The 18,572-nt window shown below is 42.7% G+C and overlaps 1 protein-coding gene across 1 annotated transcript in view; it reads right to left on the reverse strand.

Moving 5' to 3' along the window:
* The window catches only part of sgms1a (sphingomyelin synthase 1a), a 44,513-nt gene that overhangs the window by 10,409 nt on the left and 15,532 nt on the right, over positions 1-18,572 (reverse strand). The window contains exons 2-4 of the mRNA XM_080782201.1: positions 2,740-3,036; positions 1,769-2,070; positions 861-1,214 (exon numbers count right to left, since the gene is read on the reverse strand). Coding sequence (XP_080638327.1) covers positions 861-1,214; positions 1,769-2,061 — 647 coding nt within the window. The 5' untranslated portion in view covers positions 2,062-2,070; positions 2,740-3,036. The remainder of the gene's footprint in view (positions 1-860; positions 1,215-1,768; positions 2,071-2,739; positions 3,037-18,572) is intronic.

Below are 18,572 nucleotides of genomic sequence, written 5' to 3' on the forward strand. Positions count from 1 at the left end.
GGCTGTGTGCTTAAAATAGCAGGTATGTTTATTGTAAGAGACTTTGGGCTCAAAAGGTGTGGAAGATTGGGGCCAACAAGACCCCAAACTTGGTGGTGGGAACCCCAGGATGTGTCTTTGCACACAGTGGTGAAAATATTATGAGAGCAAAAGTCAACTTAATCCACAAATGTTTTGTCTACTCTGCACAAAAAGTATATATTGTTTATTCATACTGTACGATGTAGGTGACGTGGAAGACTGGTAAGATGGGCTACCCTATACAGAATGGAAGGCTTCATATTAAAGGAACCCACAAAATTACAATTGACATTACGATTAATTACTCACCCCTTATGGAGACTTTAATTCATGGATATTGTTTTGTTCCATGAATTTAAAATGAAGGCATTTAGCTGCTCTTAATCCAGAGAGATTTACAGTAGCAAGAACAAAACATGATAATACATCAGATACATAGAAAATAGTCATCAAGAATCATATGTAAGCAGAACCTAACCTGGAATATCTATATAATGAAACTATGTGTATACACTATAAAGATAAAGATAAAGAAAGGAGATAAAGAAAGAGAAGATAAAGCCGCTGCCTTGCCTTTTTTATCTGCATTGGTCTGAAAGGTGAGTTTATTGTCTATGGTCGTTCCCAGATATTTAAAGTCACTGACCTGCTCCACTTCCTCCCCACTCATAGTAACAGGCCTAAAGATGGACCCTGAGCCCTCTGCTCTTGACCTCCCTCCCAAGCACAGCTCCTTGGTCTTAGTGTCTTCAAGGTGTTCACTGTTGGTGAATTGTAGTATGTGTGTGTGTGTGTACGTACACACACTGCACTGTGTGCGGTCAAAATCAACACCTTACCTGTACTTGAGGAGGGCCCACTGCACAAGCCAGAGGCCCACCAGCAGCATGCCGTTGATCTCGCAGATGGAGAAGGCCCACTCCACGCGGTTGAACAGGTCGAAGAACTTGTCGGGCAGCGGGGGCGTGTGCTCCTTGGTGGGCACGCGCTCGTGCACCACCGAGATGACCACGGTGGTCGTCACGAAGCACACCACGGCGTACACGAACGCCACCCCCGTCTTGGTCCACTCGGTGGGGAACGACGAGCGGGTGGCGGAGGTCTCCGACGACGAGGACCCGGGGATGGGGATGAGCACCTCCTTGCGGAAGCCGTTGAGGCCCAGCCCGGTGCCGTTGTGCAGGGTCCTGGTGCTGAAGGAGACGGGAATGGGAAATGTTATTACGTTTATTGCAGTGGTTCCTAAACTTTTTTGCTTTTGTGACCCAAAAGAAAGAATAATGTGTCTCCCCGGGACCCAAAAGAAAGAATAATGTGTCTCCCCGCAGTCCCCGGGACCCAAAAGAAAGAATAATGTGTCTCCCCGGGACCCAAAAGAAAGAATAATGTGTCTCCCCGGGACCCAAAAGAAAGAATAATTTGTCTCCCCGGGACCCAAAAGAAAGAATAATTTGTCTCCCCGGGACCCAAACTAGTAAAAATAGCAGATCTACAAGCTCACAAAACGTCGCTAATTAATGCAACTTGAAGCTTGACCAGAATTAGTTCTAGCCCCCCTTCCCTAGAGCTTCTAGTCTTCATAATAGATATTATTACATTATTAAACAAAATCAAGGTATACAGTAGGCTATACTTTTTTCATGGAGCCTGAGGCCCGGCCCGACAAATTAGCATACATTTTAGGCTCGGCCCGGCCCACCCCTAAAATGTGGGGGTTAGGGAAGAATCTGAGGACTCTAATCCCTACCTGGTGCCTCCGCCGGTGGGGCCGGTGCCGTTGGGCATCATGTGTCCGTTGGCGTGTCCGTTCTTGTGGTCCTGGATGTGCGTCTCTATCCGCAGCGTCTCCGTGCGCTCCAGCAGCTGCCTCCCGCCGTCAGACGTCACCAGGGCGAGCGGTGCCGTCAAGAAGTCTGCCTCCGTCAGCCGGAGCAGGGCGGGGCCGTCCGTCTGCCGGAGGGCGTCGCAGTACTCTTGCATGCCCTCCTCGCTCAGCCAATGGGAGACGTCCTCCGCCGTCCACACTCCGACCTTCTTCATCCTCCCGGGCTATAGGACGGACGGGGGAGAGGTTATTAGAGTTGACAAAAACTGACCAAATAACGGAAACTGAAATTTTCGTTAACTGAACTAAATTCTAACTAAAAGAATTGTGCCTTTGGAGTCAAGCACAGTTGTTTACTTAATAGAATTTTCGAGCTGGGTCTAAAAAATGCGATGTAACCCAACATGCACTATTAATGCGCCACTTGGTGGTATTGCAGCTGCTGTCCGTACTCGGACATGCATACATGGAGGGTTGGAGACATACATAGGGACACACATAGCTGTTCATTGGAGCGGTTAGGCACCGCTCAATAAAAGAACCGATAACTAACTGAAACTGTATTGTGTGTTTACAATACTAACTAAAATCATAGACAAAATGCTCTTAGTTTTTGTTTGTGGGTGGTTCATCTGTAACTGAATACATTTTTGAATGCCATCTTTTGTTAAGTTTTTATTACACAATACAATTACTCCTATGTCCTTTTCAATCTTGCAGCTATACAAAAAATAGAGTATGAGTAGAGTAGAGTATAAAAAAAGAGTATGAAAAACACTAAAACTAATAAAGTCACAAAAATCAAACCTAATAAAGACTAGCAAACCCCCGCTCTAAAAACTAAAACCAATTGAATTATGGGGGAAGAAAATATTTCAAAACAAAATTCTAACCTCGGTGGAGAGTCAGTCAGAGGCCTTCTGGGAGGAGGAGTGCGGGGGAAGGGGCGTGGTGGGGATGGGGGGTTTGGCGGTCTATGGGGCGGCCTGCGTGGGGAGTCCTCTCCTGGTGCAGCGCATGGCGTTTCTGGGGCATTGAACAGTGGGGGGGCAACCCAAGGGGTACACCCTCCTTCCTGTGGTGGGACAGTAAGGGGGCGTGGCAGCGGCAGCGGGCGTGGTAGCTCGGGTCGTTAATGTCCTCCGGTCTCATTCACCTTCATCACTTCACTGTCCTGGACGTCCCGACTCCTGTTGCAAGAGAAGGACAAAACAACAGCGTCACCATTTCATCGTTCTCACACAGTTTTACCAATGCATTTCCAAAACCCTTTCCAGTATATTTAACCCAATTTCCAGGCCTGTATATAGTAGAGACCTGCGGATGGCGGATTTAACCGCGGTTGCCGCGATAACCGCGGTTGGCGAATGGTGCGGTTAATATAAATAGGATGATATCATTAATGCGGTTGGATAGCGGGCGGATAATGCATTTGCGGTTGCGGGTGACGAAAAAAGTATATAGCAATCCTTCAGCCCAAATAATGAGTCTTTTACTCCTACAGTATGTGCAATGCACAGAAACAGGCAGTTTAGCAAAAAATAAAGCATAGAATCTAATCTAGAATGGTATCATTTCCATTCCAAATTTCCTGCCAAATCTATGTTACGCCACCTATCCTAGGGCATAGGATCACGCTGCAGCACGCTGTGAGCTTCTTTTTGTCACATCCAGACAGTACACATTAGGCTGCGATCACGTATGGCGAAAAACAACTTATGTTACATATTTCGTCACGTTATGTTTTGGAAAATGTTTCTTATTAACAAAATCTATAGCCAAAAACTAATATTTTTTCCACGACCCTTGATGAATTCCAAACCTTTCCCAGGACTTTTTTCAATTTCAAAATATTTCCAGGAATGTCATGACCGTGGGGACCTTGCCATTTATAAAAAACATTTTTTACTTCCACGAGTGTACTGGGCGCAGTCTGTCTCGGACAGGATGCCTGCTGCTCAGAGCTGGACGCCACACGGACCATGTTCTGTTCTGTTCCACGAGTGAATAATAGAAAAGCATTGTCCCACATGTTGCTTCTGTTTTCTAATAGACAAGCATTGTCCCACAGGTTTCTTCTATTTTCTAATAGACAAGCATTGTCCCACAGGTTTCTTCTGTTTTCTAATAGACAAGCATTGTCCCACAGGTTGCTTCTGTTTTCTAATAGACAAGCATTGTCCCACAGGTTGCTTCTGTTTTCTAATAGACAAGCATTGTCCCACAGGTTGCTTCTTGTTCCGTTCTGTTTTCTAAACGGCTGAAAATCACCCTTCAAATCCCACTTAACCCATTAAGACCTGATGCCGATTCTACACTGTTTTCTGAAAAGACCCCCATTATTGTATTTTTGAGGGGCACTAGCCGCTCCTATGCACATCTTTGTGTGAATAAGCACGGAATGTGCTCAGCTGATGGGCTGAGCACGGAATGTGATGTATGATGATGTATGACGATAAGAGTGCCCCTCACTTCACACAAGTGTGATATTTTTGAATATAGGCAAAAGTATAAAAAATGATGCCTTTTGTGTCTCAAATCTAAAATGACACGGATGCTTTCCCGGTGTCGACGGGTTAGGCTCCATTTTCCACGCCATGGAGCGGCGCATGCATTATTCACACACCATTCAGAAGCTTTCATAGTGGTAACGACACTGAGGAGCAGTAAAGCGGACAGTTTCTCCTCGCGTTTAATCCTCACAGCGAGGAGTGAGGAGGAGCGCTCCTGGAGGTCGGCTGGAACGTCCTCTGCATGCTTTCATACACGTACAGAGCCACTGAGGAACTTGTGTAAACCCAGATAGAACAAGAAGACTCAGGGCTTAAAACCAACAAAAAAAATCCCAAGACTTAAAAAGATTTTTTTTGCAAATCTGCACTGATCTCATTAAATGACCCCTATGAAATCCTCAGGACTGAAATCCGTCCCCAGGACTGAGAACTTTAAGCCCCGACAAGAAGAGGCTGCCTCTTCAACCCAGATAGAACTAGAAGAGGCTGCCTCAAGTAAAGTACAAATACTTCAAAATTGTACTTAGGTAGAGTACTTAGTTACTATCTACCACTGGTTCTCAATTCTTATTAGTAAAATAAAATAAGAAAAAAATATGTATTGGTCAGTTTAAAAACTCAAAACTGACCAGTTGTGTTTTTTGTTTTTGTAATATTGATCTTGTTCCCTGCCCCCCTTTTCCCAAAAGGAAGGGAGGCAGGGCAAAATACAATAAGGCATTTTGTTTTTCGTTTTGTATTGTTGTTCCCTGCCCCCTTTCCCCAATAGACCACAATGGAAACAAGCCTGTAGACTGACACTAAGGTCTCAGAGGCACTTGCCCGTCAGGCAAGAACAGGTCCTGTTCTACTTGCCTCAGGTGAAGTTGGATGTCCACTTGCACCCCAAAAATAGTTAATTGCCGTTCATTTGATCTTGTATAATATGTTAGGATTCTTTTATTTTTTAATGAATAAAAACAGCACTATAACATGAAAGTAGCCTTACAAATGCTTATTAGGCCACAGAGCCCCATTTGAAAAGACAAGACATTTTCAAGGACCCCCAGTTTGACCTGCACTACAGAAATTATGGACAGCCGCACAGGTGCTCCCAAAAATATTTATAAGTCGCACAGATTAAAGTTCAGGTGCATTTGTGACCAAAATGGTCACAATTTTAAGCCTTGGCTTGAGAAAACTCATGGCTTTGAACATGGTGATGTTGTGAGCTTTTAAAATAGCTGTTTTCGCCGGAGTGTGTGCCGTAGCTACTTCACGCTCAGTGTGTGTGTGTGTGTGTGTGTGTGTGCTGTGTGTGTGTGTGGTGGGGAGAGGGACTTGGATAGGGAGACCACGTTCAAGACAGTTATATCTCGTGTTGTGTTTATAGAAAACTAAAGACTGTTGTATCCCCACTCAAAATGTGCACTTGACCGGCCGGGCAAACGGGTACAGTAGCAAACTTCACCTGCTCAACCATTTTATTTACCTGCCCGGGGCAGGAGGGCAGGAGTTAGTTGTCTTGCTAGTTTAACCACTTCAAATGCTGTATTATCTTAAAATAATAACAGAAAATAGCACATCTACAAGTGATGCATTGAGAGCTTTAATGTAGATAGGCTATCGCTGTTCAAAGAGGACAACATTAAGAATGTGTGTGAACTGTGAAGTGAGCCAAATAAACAAGTGGATATGGGAATTTGGAGACGTGCTACCTCTTTCCAATTTGGGAATACTTGTGTATGTATACTGCAATAAACATTGTGATATATATCTTTTTGTTTCAGAAGCAAAGGTTTGAGTTAAAATTGTTCGCTTAAAAATATATATAAATATTCAAAGATTTGAACACATTTTCATGATAAAAAGAAATGCATTTGATGAATGAATTTTTGAATAGCCAAAGTATAAAATATGTTTAGAGTGGTTAAAATCTAAAATGACACAGATGCTTTCCCGGTCTAAATTAGGTTAAAAGCATTGACCTTTCTAAGCATATTTCTAAAGTGTATTGGGGATATTATATCGGATAGTCAATATTTAAAGTGCATTGCAGCTTATTCACCACTGTGTGAGGGACAAAAACTAAAAGCAATCTTTCAGATAAATCTTGACTTCATAGAGTCGCCACAGAATACGATCCAAGTTAAATCTCCAACAACATCCCTTTCATATCTGCTCTTTAGAACAATCATCTCCGGCCACTCGGTGTGCATACGTTCCTAAAATAGCCGGGGGTCCAAGTTCAAAACCGACATTTACTCTGTTGAGCAGAAGTGACGCATAAAATCCAGAGTTAAGGATGAGCTTAGCTATTTATCATTTAATTTGGACACACACACACACACACACACACACACACACACACACACACACACACACACACACACACACACACACACACACACACACACACACACACACACACACACACACACACACACACACACACACACACACACACACACACACACACACCACCATTTAATTTGGGTATACACACACAGTTGACAAGTTGTTCCAAGAGTCACGCAAACATAATATAATTCAATGTTGATACAACTCATTCAAATCAAAACAGTGTTGCCATGTCTGCTTATTATAAGTGACTTTGGGATAGTTTTTCCTGTAAAGTTGCTTGTAAATATTGGTAGTTGCGGGTTGTGTTTATCTGCACTTGTTTAGTGTAGTTATTTTGCTTCCATTCCTTTTATTATTGTTTAAACCAGTTCTCAAGCAGCCGTCAAGGACAGCCAAATCTCAGCAGAGCCCCATCTGACTTTTCCCCCCAAATATTTATCTATCTTTCTAATATACAAACTCACAACGTGGCATGTCGCAACACGATGCAAGCTGGTAGATCGTAGATCAACTTTTTCTCCAAATAGCCAATAGCATATAGGTTTAAAATGCTCACGTAGCCTATCGTCGCTTCTTTTGGCCTCATTTTCATACACCCGTCTGCCTATTTCTCTCACACAAATCTGGCAACAGTGGTTGTTGAATAAACGGAGCGAGTTGGCGATGGACACAGGATGGCTCTGCTCTGCGTTTGGGGGGGGGGGGGGTCGGGGTATTTGGAGGCCAAGGTCGGTGTGCTGAAGCTGGAAGGCCAGGAGAGAGAGGAGAGGATGGGAGGGAACGCAGTGGGTCTAAGGAGGAACCCATAAATCAGACAGGGTGAGGGTCAGTGCTAAGCCCAACCCAACTACTATGAAGAGGGCAAGGAGCCAGCTGCAGCCCAGCACTGGCCTGCCCCGACGCAGCACCGCTCCAGCAGCCAGTGGAAAAAATACTTGCATATATTGTTTTTGTAAAAAAAAAAACGTTATAAACGTTACTGTAGTGTAAAATAATAATTACACGAATTGAGCGGTGCAACTATACATTTATTGTTATAGTTACTGTACTGTGCTAGTCTGTACTGTATTGTAGTGACTGTACTTTGATTATATTTGGAAAAATCTTTGAGAAATGACAGAGTTGACATGAAACTGAAATATACCAAGAAATTACTATACATTTTATATTTAAAAAAAAGGGTAAAAATTGTGGAAATAGCAGCTGATCTACAAGCTTACAGCGTGTCACTCGTGATGCATTGTAAGCTTGTAGATCTGCTATTTCTGCTTTTACTAATGAAGGTCTATGATTATGACAAAATAATTCCAATTAGATTATGTAATAATTGTGAGAATCCTATTCCTTTTAACTTTTTATGTACAAAAAGTACATAAAATATGTTGAGGTTACTGCCCGACAGCAACGTATAGCAACAAGGGTTTTACAGGAAACTGTAGTTAGGATTTAGAAGGCATTTGTAGAAGAATCGACCTTAGGTCTTTATGTGTAAAGATTATTTTGTGCAGGATTTACTGGCATCTTTATAATGTTTTATACCACCGTTCACAAAGCTCACAACGCGTCGCTTCACACCACATTGTGAGCTTGCAGATCTGCTATTTCACAAGTTTGGGACATCATGAAACTTCTCTTTTGGGTCACAGGCTAAAAGGTTTGGGAACCAGTGTTTTATACGATCACATACCTTCCAAAGCTAAAAAAGAATCCATTGTGATATCACCAACCACAACATTCCACAACTAATCCACAAGGAAAAGGAGTACAACATTTTTTAGATAAGTCCAATTCTTTAGACTTGGGACTATTTAGTTTAACTTGCAAAGGTCGAGATCAGAGTGAAATTGGTATGAACACCAAGTCACCAAAAGTACAGGGAAAATAATCTGTCTGGTGGAAACCTCATACCAACATTGTGACTTCTTTTCAAGATTACAATTAACCCATTCAGACCGGGCACCCATTTTGGTGTTGGCATCATGTTATGCTTTAGCTATTGAAAAATAGCAGATCTACAAGCTCATATCGCGCCACCGAGTGGCGCGATACGAGCTTGTAGGTCTGCTATTTTTGAAAAATCGAAGAACGACTGACATTTTTAGAATCTGATCTCAGGTCAGAATGGGGTTAATCAGACCAGTGTGTGTCCAGTGGAAACCTCGTATGAATCTGATCTCAGGTCAGAATGGGTTAAAAAACAGCCAGAGAGCCGATTTCTGAGCTTGGGGATCTGCTCCGTGTGATGCTTTCGTGCGATGCTGTAGTCAGTGTAGTGTGATCAAGTATAGGGCGTTAACGCATTCTGACCTGAGATCAGATTCATACGAGGTTTCCACTGGACACACACTGGTCTGATCAACACATTCTGACCTGAGATCAGATTCTAAAAATGTCAGTCGTTCTTCGATTTTTCAAAAATAGCAGACCTACAAGCTCGTATCGCGCCACTCGGTGGCGCGATATGAGCTTGTAGATCTGCTATTTTTCAATAGCTAAAGCATAACATGATGCTAAACCCCAAAATGGGTTCCCGGTCTGAATGGGTTAATTTACCAAAAAACACAAAGTATGGAGATAAGAGGCCCGATAATATGATGTCACGACGGAACCAGAACATTCCAGAACTAATCCACAAGGAAAAGGAGTCCCAACATTTTAACAGTCCCAATTCTTGAGACCATTTACAATTCTAAGCTTTTAGCAGACACTGTACAATTAGAAGTAAGGCATTTAGCAGACGCTCCTAATCGAGAGCAACTTACAGTAATGAAGGTAAACACGAGGTACAGTGATACATCAAATGCATTAGTCTTACCCAGAGCAAGGGCAAGATCAGAGAAAATGGTATGAAAGCTAGACAACCAACGACAGGGTGAATGGTCAACCAGCGGAGCAGCGGTGTGACCTCAAAGTAAGAAGAGCCATTTTGTGACCAAAAGGTTCCCGGTTCAATCCCCTGGACCGGAAGGGAAAATCTATAGGTAGGGTAGGGTGGGGAAGTTAATGACCGCCACCTAACCCCTCCCCCAACACCGCTAAACTGCCCTTGTGTGTGTGTGTGTGTGTGTGTGTGTGTGTGTGTGTTTGTGTGAACTGTGAAGCAGGGCGTTGCTGAAGAAGAACACTCATGCTCATTGCTCAGCTACTGTACCTTGGGTAAATATAGGACTAAGAAACAGAAAGCAATTAGGCTAAGTGCTACAACGTAGCTAGGATATGAGGTAAAGTAGACAGTGGTTGTCTCTTGCCTTTGTTTGTGGGTTGAAACGAAGTAGTATTACAAAATAAGTGAAACTCCAGACCCACAGGACCACCGCCAGGGTACCGGCCCGGTTCCGGCGAGCCGCCCCACGTCCGAAACGGTTGAGAAATTACAGAGTTACCGTGTGGGGGTCCCTCTACTGTACTGTACTGTACTGTAATGGCACACCGAAAATCATCATATATACAGTTAATATGCGCATGTGTTTGTGTGCGTTAGGTTGCGCACAGGTGGTGAAAAACAACCATGCTATTTTCGTGCTCATACTCAGGCACCCAGCCACACACAGCCACACACACACACAGCTCCGTAAGAGAGTGGTTGCACCACTCAAAAAGAACAACAGACATTGAACAGCACCACGTGTAGAGATTTTCTTTCTCATACAGATAAGACAAATATGGTCTTATCTGTATGGTCTTGCAAGACGAATATGGTAACGAAGCAGTTTTATGTGTAATGGTTCGAGGGATGACTTCTGCACACCCGGTTCAATTTTATAGCAGGTGTGTTTTAAGGAAGGAGGAGAGACCCGCACACCACCACTTGCTGGTTCAAGAAGTTTATTTTAACATTTCGGCCTTCTTCAGGCATAGTTTGAGAATAGGCTGACATTCAATAAATAGACAACAGTAGGTTTAGACAACCAATCAAATTGTATATAGTAATCATTCATCAGATAGCAGCTGTGAAGAACCCAGTCATGTGACTTAAAGGTGCAGTACTTCTGTAGAACATTCCTAGTATATTATTGAAAGTCACCAATTACAACAATACAGGGAATAATATCAAAGTCATGCCATAATGGTTCAAAACGGATGTTAACCCATTTCGACCTGACATCGAAATTTAAAATATGTCTTCTAAATCCTGACAGTTTTCTCAGTGGTGTCAAGGACCCCCAGAAATTATATGTAATTGCCGGCCACCGACCCCCATCTGAAAATATGCTGTTCCAGGGACCCATCCCCCTAGAAGCAAAGATTTTAGTTAAAAAACGTTCGCTCTGAAATAATATATTATTCAAAGACTTGCGACACATTTTCACGATTTTTCAAAAATAGCAGGCCTACAAGCTCATATGAGCTTGTAGATCTGCTATTTTTCAACAGCTAAAGCATAACAATGTTTTAAAACACCAAAAGGGGTTCTCGCCCAGAATGGTTTAAGTTATGTTGTTGTTCTTCAAAAAGCTAGCCTTGATCATAAATGTGGAGCTCCAGGAAGTGAAGAAGAAATAAGATTACCTAGACTGGATTCCAGTTTCTCTTTCTTACAACACGTCATGAACCAAGAAACCGTGTTCGAATCCAGGGTAGATATGATTTACAAATTGCAGCTTTATGTCACAAAGAAAGCAAAATTTTCAAGGTTTTAAAGAAAAATAAATTTTATTTTTACATTATCATTAAAATCTTAGAGTTTTGCCAATTATTTGGGGGCCCACTCCTCGTGGCCGCACCAGTGTGCCCCAACGCACGTTTTGGGAATCGCTGGCCTATTTTAAAGCAACCTTTAGGCTAAATAATGTTATAGATTATTACTGTAGTACTTTGGGACAGTACAGTATACAGTAGGACCTGCTCTCTAATCTGATTTTCATCTCAGTTGTGCTTTGTATGTGGGAAGGCAGTCAGTCGTCACCAAAGATTTGCCTGTTAGTGAAATCTGATATCGGTCGCCTGGTTAAGCACAATGTGGGAGATAGTTCACGCTCATGTTCTCAATTAGTCTCTGTCGGGTGGAAATCTCACATGTCCCCATGTGTGAGTGTGTCTGCTTGCTACACCTGGATAAATTAAAGTAAGGCAGTACAGTACAGTGGTGGACATTAACAAAGTGCATTTACTTGAGTAGAGTACTGTACTTATAGGTAAAGTACAGATACTAAAAATGTTTTACCTGAGTATTGTTTAGGTATTTTTGGATGCTGATGACTTTCATTTGATTCCAAAGAAATATCGTGATTTTGACTCTTGAGAAAAAAATCACACACGTGTGAACTGAGTGGTGCAATTCCCCCGATACGGTTTGCTCTGGTGTGTCATGTACTTCTAATATAGTTCATCTACTTCCTGTAAATAGACTTCAAATAAATCCAGTTGACTAATCATACAACGACAGGCTCTTTATAGTCTACTTGCCAGATCATTGAGCCCCATTGTGAACCCAGACATGTTGAGTATAAAGGTTTTATGTTAGAAATGTTGAGAATGGGTCCCCAGCATGTAGAACCCGCCGGATACTAACTTGCATATGTTGAGGAATTTATTAACAACCTATAGAAGGCAAGAAATTCAAAATTTCATCATGCTTTATGTAGCATGTGACGTGTCAAATTAGGGGGTTTTCATGATGCTTAATCCATTCCAAGCATTAGTTTTGCAAAAAAATAAAAAATAAACACTCATTAGGCTGAAAACGGCCATAGCCACTTGGCCACTCGTCCATATACTGTAGTGCACCACTCTACCGTGGGAGGATTGATTACTTTGTCCACCACAGGCCGAGTACAGTACAATAAACCCACCCTGCCCCCTTTCCCATTTCCCCCTCATGCTGATTGAGTGCAGTGGTGTCAGGGCCGTTAATACACCTGTACCGTACTGCCCTGTACTGTAACTAACTGTATAAGCTGATTCACGGTGCAAAGGTCCTCAGTGCACCAACCGCCTCGGTGACAGAGCTAATCTAATCAGTATTTATACTCCTGCTAAGAGATACACGTTCACACTCTTTGTGTCTGTTTTTTCCCCTCCCCCTCTATCATTCTGTGATTTCATTTGCCCGATCTCTTATTCTCTTCCAGTGTTGATTTTGTCGACTGAAACTATGGCAAAAAAATGTCCATTGACTATTTTTTCTCACTGACAAAATAAATGATGACCAAGACTAAATAATTTCTTCAAACAAATAATAACTAGACCATAATGTTAGGGAGGGACTAGTGGAGAAGCTCACAATGCGTCACCGGGCCGGCACCAACCAAGTGTAAAATCAGGCAATACGAGTTACGACGCCATCACGCCCTGCCAAAATAATTTTTTGTTAAGAAGACCAACTGTAGATTTAGTCGACAAAAATCGTATAAGTCTACTAAAACTAAAACATGTCAGATGACAAAAAATGTGACTATAAGACTAAATTAAATTCTATTCAAAAGACTAAAACTACAAAAACATTTGCTGTCAAGATCAACACTGCTCTCTATACCCCCACGCAGCAAGAAGACTATCTGCTGCCGCAAGTGTCCGTCCGTTGCTCACACTGCGGTCTTAGTTGTGCTCATTCACACGTTTATTTTCTTAGCCACCCTCCTCTTTAATGTCCCTGGCCTTGAGTGTGTGTTTCTAACATTAGCGTTGTGGGTTTGTTGGATCAAATAGTTGTGCAGACTCCAGTGGGACTAGTAACATTAGTAGTGTGGGGTTGTTGTTGTTGTTGACCACTGGGATTAGAAGTGATGGCACGTGTTGGTTGGGTCACTTCACACAGAGCCATACAGCCCATTTGTCCCCAACACAAACATTCAACATGTGTTGAATTTGAAGTCGGTGGGGCGAACGGTTCTCGAGTTATGTGCATTCTAGACGTACACACGTATAGACAGACATACCAAGATAAAACATTTTACAACATGTAAAACATTGCATCACTTATCCAAGATCACATGGACAGCATATCATATCATTGCACACATATGTTCTGTTTTATGTTGGCTGGTGATCTCTCAACCTTCATTATCATAAAGCTGTCAAAGCTAAACGTGTCCTGGAGACAGTCGGACACAAATGACACGTAGAAAGCCAACCGTTCAACAGGGCTGTCCTGACGGCTTAGCAAACTAAAAACGACTTGAGTGTGACGACTTGTGACACATCATGCGTCACGCTCCTATTCCTCGTCGCATTCTTTGCTTCCCACTTCTCTCCGTTGATTGTACTGTACAGTACACCTCCTTCCGTGATAAAACCCTATTCATAACCATAATGAGAAATGGAAGGACCATGAGGATTCTTTTATCCACTTGAACACAGATATATTTAGCTGCAGGACAAATGTGACTAATAGCGACTCTTGTACTGGTATCTTTCATTCCTCCTGTGTTCTTATTGCATGGATGAAAGGTAAATAAAATGTGTGATTTGTTAAAGGATCACACTTAGCACTGATTTCTAAAGAATTAACTGTAATGTAAAAGTATGTTGTTTCAGTATGATCGTTCCCGCCGTTCTACACACAGCCAGCCAGGTGAGGAAATCACAAATTGAGGCTTTAACCCATTTTGGGTGGGAACCCCTTTTGGTGTTAGCATTATGTTATGCTTTAGCTATTGAAAAATAGCACATCTACAAGCTCATAGCGCACCACCGAGTGGCGCGCTACGAGCTTGTAGGTCTGCTATTTTTTTTTAATCGTGAAAATATTTATTTCAGAAAACTGAGGATTTAAAAGATTTTTTTTTAAATTTTGAGGTCAGGCCTAAAATAAATGGGTTAACCTTTGCTTTTATATGAACCATCTGAGACTGTTACAATGTGTCTGAACATATTGCTAGTTGCGCAACATGCTTCCATAGAAGACATGCTGGCTTCTATCGAATCCAAATGACTGAAATCAGTGGTGGCGACCTACAACTTTAATCCATGTCATTATCTCTTATGTCTCTTTTGTATAACTAACTGACCTGGAGCCAGTTGCACCACTTCACACTAAGTTCAAACTAGTTATAGCTTAAGTTCAAACTTAGCCTAGTTATAGCTTAAAAATGGCTATGTATTGTATATGCATACATACAGTAATGCATAAGCCATTTAAGCTATAAATAAGCCCGTCACAATTATTACATAATCGCCTAATCACAATTAGTTGAGATAATGACAATTATTTTTTGCATAATAGTCAATTGTTTCCATGTTGAAAAATGTCCATACATTTTCCCAGGAATTCCAGGGGTGCCCCGGGTCAAAAAAAGGTTTGAGAAGCACTGCTCTGAGTCTACAACAGATGTATTCACCAATAATAGCCGATCTACGAGCTTTGTAGGTCGGCTATTGCCGAAGGTTCACCCCAGAATAGGAACACTACGGTTCATGTGGTACAGCAAAAAAAAAGGGAAAAAATATAATAAAAAACAAGGGAGAGAGGAGAGGAAAAGGAAAAAGGCGACAGAACATTTTGGAAGATGATGATTTGTATCCATGTGGAAAAACTGAGTGACGCAACGGTGTGGTGAGTCTTAACACACATGACTTCCAGAGAGAGAGAGAGAGAGAGAGAGAGAGAGAGAGAGAACCCTCAACCATCCCTACGGGACAATGATGTCAAAGCCGACAGACATAAACACACCACCACCCTTGTCTTCCACCACCCGGCTTAACGCCAGCGGTGATGCGGTTGAGGTGAGGTCCACCAACCTACCCGCCCAGCGCTCTGGAGGCCAAGAATCGCACCGACCCGGTGACTCACTCACAACGGCTAACGCCACAGACTAATCTCCATGAGTTGGAAATCATCTGACTCTCCCTCTCATACTCTTTGGAGTGATGAGAGGGAAATCCTGTACTTTCTGAGAAAACTAAAATATCCATACACGTGTAGCCTATATAGGCCTTCTTAGACTGTCCTTGAGTGGTTCCACCAAACTTCTCTGTGTGGGGGGACCCTCACACAGAGTTGCACCACTCACTTCAAACGGGTGGGGGTCCCCGGAAGTTCCAGACTCACAGGAACGCACCAAGGGTGCTGGCCCTATTTTGGTGAGCCGCCCCGCGTCCGAAACGGTAGAGAAATGACAGAGTTACCGTGTGGGGGTCCCCGGAACGTCCAGACCCCCAGGAGCGTGCCCAGGGGCCGGGCCGGTTCCAGCGTGCTGCCCCGCGTCCGAAACGGTTGAGAAATGACAGAGTTACTGTGTGGGGGTCCCTCTACTGTACCCTCTACTGTACTGTCACTGTACTGGCACACCCGAAATAATCATATATACAGTTAATATGTGCGTGTGTTTGTGTGTGTGTGTGTGTGTGTGTGTGTGTGTGTGTGTGTTTGGTTGCGCACATGGGTGGTGAAAAACAACCATGCTGTTTTCGTGCTCAGACCCACCCAGCCAGTCACCCACCCACCCAGCTCCGTAAGGGAGTGGTTGCACCACTCAAACTGTAAAATTCAACAGAGGCCCAGATGTACACACTCTCTGCAGAGAGTCTAGACTCTAGAACACACAACAGAACCATGCTGGCCCGGCCGTTACACATGTAGGCATTAGGCAAGGTTACAAAATACCTGTTCTACTGGCTTAATCATTACCTGTGGCCACATGTCTGTACCAGAGGTGGAGGCTACTTGGCCTCAAAATGTTTAACCCATGGAAACCCGAGACCAGCTTCTACAAAACGTATCAGCGGTGCTCAAACCTTTTCATGTCAAGGACCCCCAGAATTGTCTGTATTTTGGCCACGGACCCCCATCTGAAAATATTTTGCACCAGGGACCTCCCAGAAGCAAAGATCTGAGAAAAATGATTTTGACACATTTTCACGATCTTTCAAAAATAGCAGATCTACAAGCTCATAGTGCGGCACCAAATGAGCTGGTATATCTGCTCATTTTCAATAGCTAACGTTTAAAATAATGGTTAAAGTGGTTAACAGCTAAGGTGACACAGATGCGTTCCAGGTTAAAGTCACAACAAGCTTGCCTTTTACTTCTGCTATTTTGGAATATCTGAAGCATAGAATACAGGTTTTGTGTTCATAAGAAAAACTCTGCAAAGTGACTTGTAACTAAAGTTTTCAAATTATTGGTGTCGAATAAGTACACACAGTAACATTTGACGTAGCGGAGTAGGATGGCGTCGCAAGTAAAGTACCTCAAAGCCACGCAGCAGTACTGGAGTAAATGTACTTAGTTACTTTCCACGACCTGCTTAATAATTACCTGTGGCCTCGCCTGTCTTAACTGTTAACCCCTTCACTCCTCAGTCCAACAGTGGGTCAGGACTCATTTGTTGATTGCGGACCCATTTGTATGGGTCGCTATATGTTTTGTTTCCTAGATTCAGTTTTCAATTATTATAATTTCAGAAGATTTAAAAAAAAAAACATTTCCAAAAAAGCTTTCATGAATTAACAATATTCAATGATTTATTTTCCCAGTACTTTCATGAAGAAATCAAAGACAAATCAAAGAAATTCCATCAATTAGATCAACATGTTAAAGAAGTAGTGAAAATTGCCGCGAAGCTGCGGCTTGGTGCCACGTTGTGAGTTTGTAGATCTGCTAATGTCCACCAGTTACGGTCCAGTGCAAACCTTTTCTCTCTTTGGGTCTGGAGCTATAAAACATTTGGTTACCACTGCTCTGGTGGCTCAGTAGTCACTTCCTCTTGACTTCATCTCTCTCTAACCTGCTCTAGGAACATGTGACTGGGAGAGGAGAGGAGGGAAAACATAGCATTGAACTAACTTCCCTGAACAGAAACCAGTTCTCCCACGTCTCCCGTTCCTTCCACCCCCCCCCCCCCCCCCCCCCCCCCCCACACACACACACACACACACACACACACACACACACACCCGTTATCTCTGTGCTCTTGATCCCTCCTTGCCACTTTCCCAGCTCTGGTACACGTGTTGTTTTTACACCCGATAAATCAAACGGCTAATCTCAATGTTTAGTCCGTCCGTCCGTCCGTCCGTCCCCACACACACACACACTTGCAATTCTCAGCTTGTTGAAATTAACACTTACTTGAGAAATTCTCTCAGGTTTAAAAGAATGGTCTATTGTCCTTGTTTTCATTTGAATAGCATTTGATTTGTTGGAACTGCCATTTTCACTTAAAAGTAAATTATTATTAACTCTTCATCAATCGTAATCAAGGCAAAAGTTTGAAAGAATCGTGATACTGATTTTTCAGACATATCTGTTCTTTGACTATATAGAAGTGTCTATTTGTACGTCTCTAAATGTTTTGATGAATTGAAAAAGGTGCACCCTCTTGTAAACAAGTGTAACGCTTAATTGGGTCGTCCACTCACAGTTAACAGTCTTTGTATTGAGTTTGTGCTTGAAATGTACTGTAATTCTGCAAACTGTTAATTTCAATCAATTAACCAGCCCAGTATTTTTTTCCCCTGATACATAGGCCTAAAATGTTGTATAAACTACAGCCACGTGGCAACCAACCTTGCATAACCAAACCAACATTAACAATGACAGAGATGTCAAAAAAATGAAACTAGTAAAGCACACTCTCTCAAAAGAAACTCTTTCAAGGGCATCCTTTGTTTGCCTTTCCGCTTGGCCCCCTTTGGGTGGAGGCCTTTCCCTTTGACAAAGCTTCATTTGAAACAGTGTTCTCCCGTTACAGAACTTCATCTTTTGAGACCAACTATGGGTGAACATATCAGGCTCACCTGTATCACTTACAACCTGCCTTCAGAATGCCTTGCATGTAGACAATGCAAGGCAAATATTTACCCAACATGATGTATACTACGGCTGGTGTCCATTTAAAGGTACCAGGGTGACAATTTAACAGCACCTTGAGAATGAAAACCACACTCTGGTTATATTATTACAGCACTGGTTCTCATAGTGAGGTCCG

The sequence above is a fragment of the Protomyctophum bolini genome (genome assembly GCF_963924005.1).
Source record: "Protomyctophum bolini genome assembly, chromosome: 14".
NCBI lineage: Eukaryota > Metazoa > Chordata > Actinopteri > Myctophiformes > Myctophidae > Protomyctophum > Protomyctophum bolini.